Consider the following 2112-nt stretch of genomic DNA (forward strand, 5'->3'; position numbering starts at 1 on the left):
TTTTGTTAGGTGCTTAAAGTAATTTTTAAAAAATTACCAAACATGCCATTTTTTTCTTTAAAAAAGCTTTAGAAAGGTTAAAAAACACTTTTAAGGTTTTTAAAAATTACATAGTCGTTAGAATGGACGGTTGAGATTGTCTCCATTAAGTTATTAACTGCCTCACAATACAGCAAAAGCACAAGCGTCCCAACCCATTTGAATTCAAAAAATAAAGAGTAACGTTACGATTTTGTTGCCCTCAGGCTAGAATCACTCTCTCTGTTCCATTTCAACTCCGAGAAAGCAAAATAAGAAAGAACATGTTGCTACTCTCTCTGTCTCTCTGTACCTTTGTATGTATGTATTTGTGTGTGCGTATTTGTCCTTGTTATTCAATGTGAAATTTGATTCGTGGGTACGACTATTTCTCTTGGAAGATGTACTTTCTTGCAGAAGAAAGAGGAGTGAACACTGCGTGGGTTTTGATGGGTTTCTGGGTCCCAATCTCAGATTATTTTTCTTTTCCTAAATTTCTTGGAATTCAAATGAGGCTTTTATCCTTGTTTCAATAATCCCTATCGAGAGCCCATGTTTTTGCACTAATGTTTCCAGCTTGGAGGCGATGTCAAGCTATCAGTTGGCTGCAGAGCTTGGTTGGCCCGCTCGGCTTATCAACCAGCCTTCGGAGAGGGCATTCATTTCTCTCTTGAGAAATGGTCTAGTCCTATGCAATGCCATCAACAAGATTAACCCAGGATCAGTGCCCAAGGTATTGCATTCCTACAGTGGGCTATAGTAACAATTTATCAACTGCTTGATTGCGGCCCTAGGAAAGAGAAAGAAAATGAACCACTGACTGTTCTGCTAGATATTGATTTTGTTTTTAACAAGTAGACATCCCCCAGCCTTTTACTAAGCTAGGCTCAGATGGGAGAATGCCTTCTTCTTTTGTGTCCACCATCCAAATTAGGTATGGGGTTCTGTTGCTTGGAAGTTCACTTTGATTGTTAAAATCATCTAAGGTCGTGGAGAATCAATCACATTTACAATCAGTCACCTGGGAATCTCAGCCATTGCCTGCCTATCAGTACTTTGAATTCGAATGTGCGAAACTTTTTGGTGGCTGTGGAAGAGCTTCTGAAGCATCTGATCTTGAAAGGGTAAGACATCTACAACGTTGTATCTTATGAGGGTAGATATATATGGATCTAAATTTGTCATTGTTGGTATATGCTTTTTGCTTTAAGGATGCATTGGAGGCCAGATCCGTGTCCAAGGTTGTTGATTGCATATTGGCGCTTAAAGCATATCATGAATGGAAACAGATGGGCAGTGAGAATGGGTCTTACAGAAGTGCAAAATATCCTTTGGGCAACTTTGGTCATGCCTCAACAGCAATTTCATCGGACTCCTCCAAGCGATTAGATATGTCTGCAGCATGTGAGAAACAGACACCTGTTTGAGGGTGACGATCAGAAACTTGAAGGTTGAATTGGCTTCTCTTGATCATGCAATTGTCTATATGTCGCATCTATGCATATATAGACTTTATTTTTATTCTCCCTTGATTTTCTTTTTCCTTCTTATCCTTTATGTGTGCTACAGGATCCAATAAAGCTATTAGGCAAATTGTCTCAAGTTGTTTGGAAGGAAAGGTTCAGAACAAGATCCTCGAGGTCAGTTCAATTTGACTCTTGAAGAAAAGCCACTCTCTTTTGCTGCCCAAATTTGTTCTATATCTTCTCCGTGTGTGAGGACTTTAATTTGTTTAGTCCTTTAATATTGGCATTTAATGAAAATCAATTGGGAAAAACCTTGGTTTGAGATTATTTGTCATTTTGAAACTCTCTCTTTATTTTTATTTTTTATTTTTGTGGCAATGCTTTTTCTTACAAGAGTTGTTCTGAAACTAATAGTATTTTATATTTTCTTTGTCCAAAATCAGATGCAAGTGAAGATAAAAGATTTAGGATTGTTTGGATACAAAAACGGTTTCATCTTATCTCATTTCATCATTATAACTTTTTTAAATTTTCATATAAAATATAATAAATAATTCAAAATTTTCAAATTCTAAAACAATAATAATATTGAAAAATAATATTCTAATAATATTTTATTCAACTTTCA

General features: G+C 36.1%; 1 protein-coding gene across 1 annotated transcript; it reads left to right on the plus strand.

The window, feature by feature from the left end:
• The first annotated feature begins 604 nt into the window (after positions 1-604).
• Positions 605-1445, plus strand: LOC121267263 (kinesin-like protein KIN-14L). Its single transcript, XM_041171112.1, has 3 exons — positions 605-751; positions 1005-1142; positions 1230-1445. The coding sequence occupies exons 1-3, from the start codon at positions 605-607 to the stop codon at positions 1443-1445; spliced, it is 501 nt and encodes a 166-aa protein (XP_041027046.1).
• The last annotated feature ends 667 nt before the right edge of the window (positions 1446-2112 follow it).

The sequence above is a fragment of the Juglans microcarpa x Juglans regia genome, chromosome 5S (genome assembly GCF_004785595.1).
Source record: "Juglans microcarpa x Juglans regia isolate MS1-56 chromosome 5S, Jm3101_v1.0, whole genome shotgun sequence".
Classification (NCBI taxonomy): domain Eukaryota; kingdom Viridiplantae; phylum Streptophyta; class Magnoliopsida; order Fagales; family Juglandaceae; genus Juglans; species Juglans microcarpa x Juglans regia.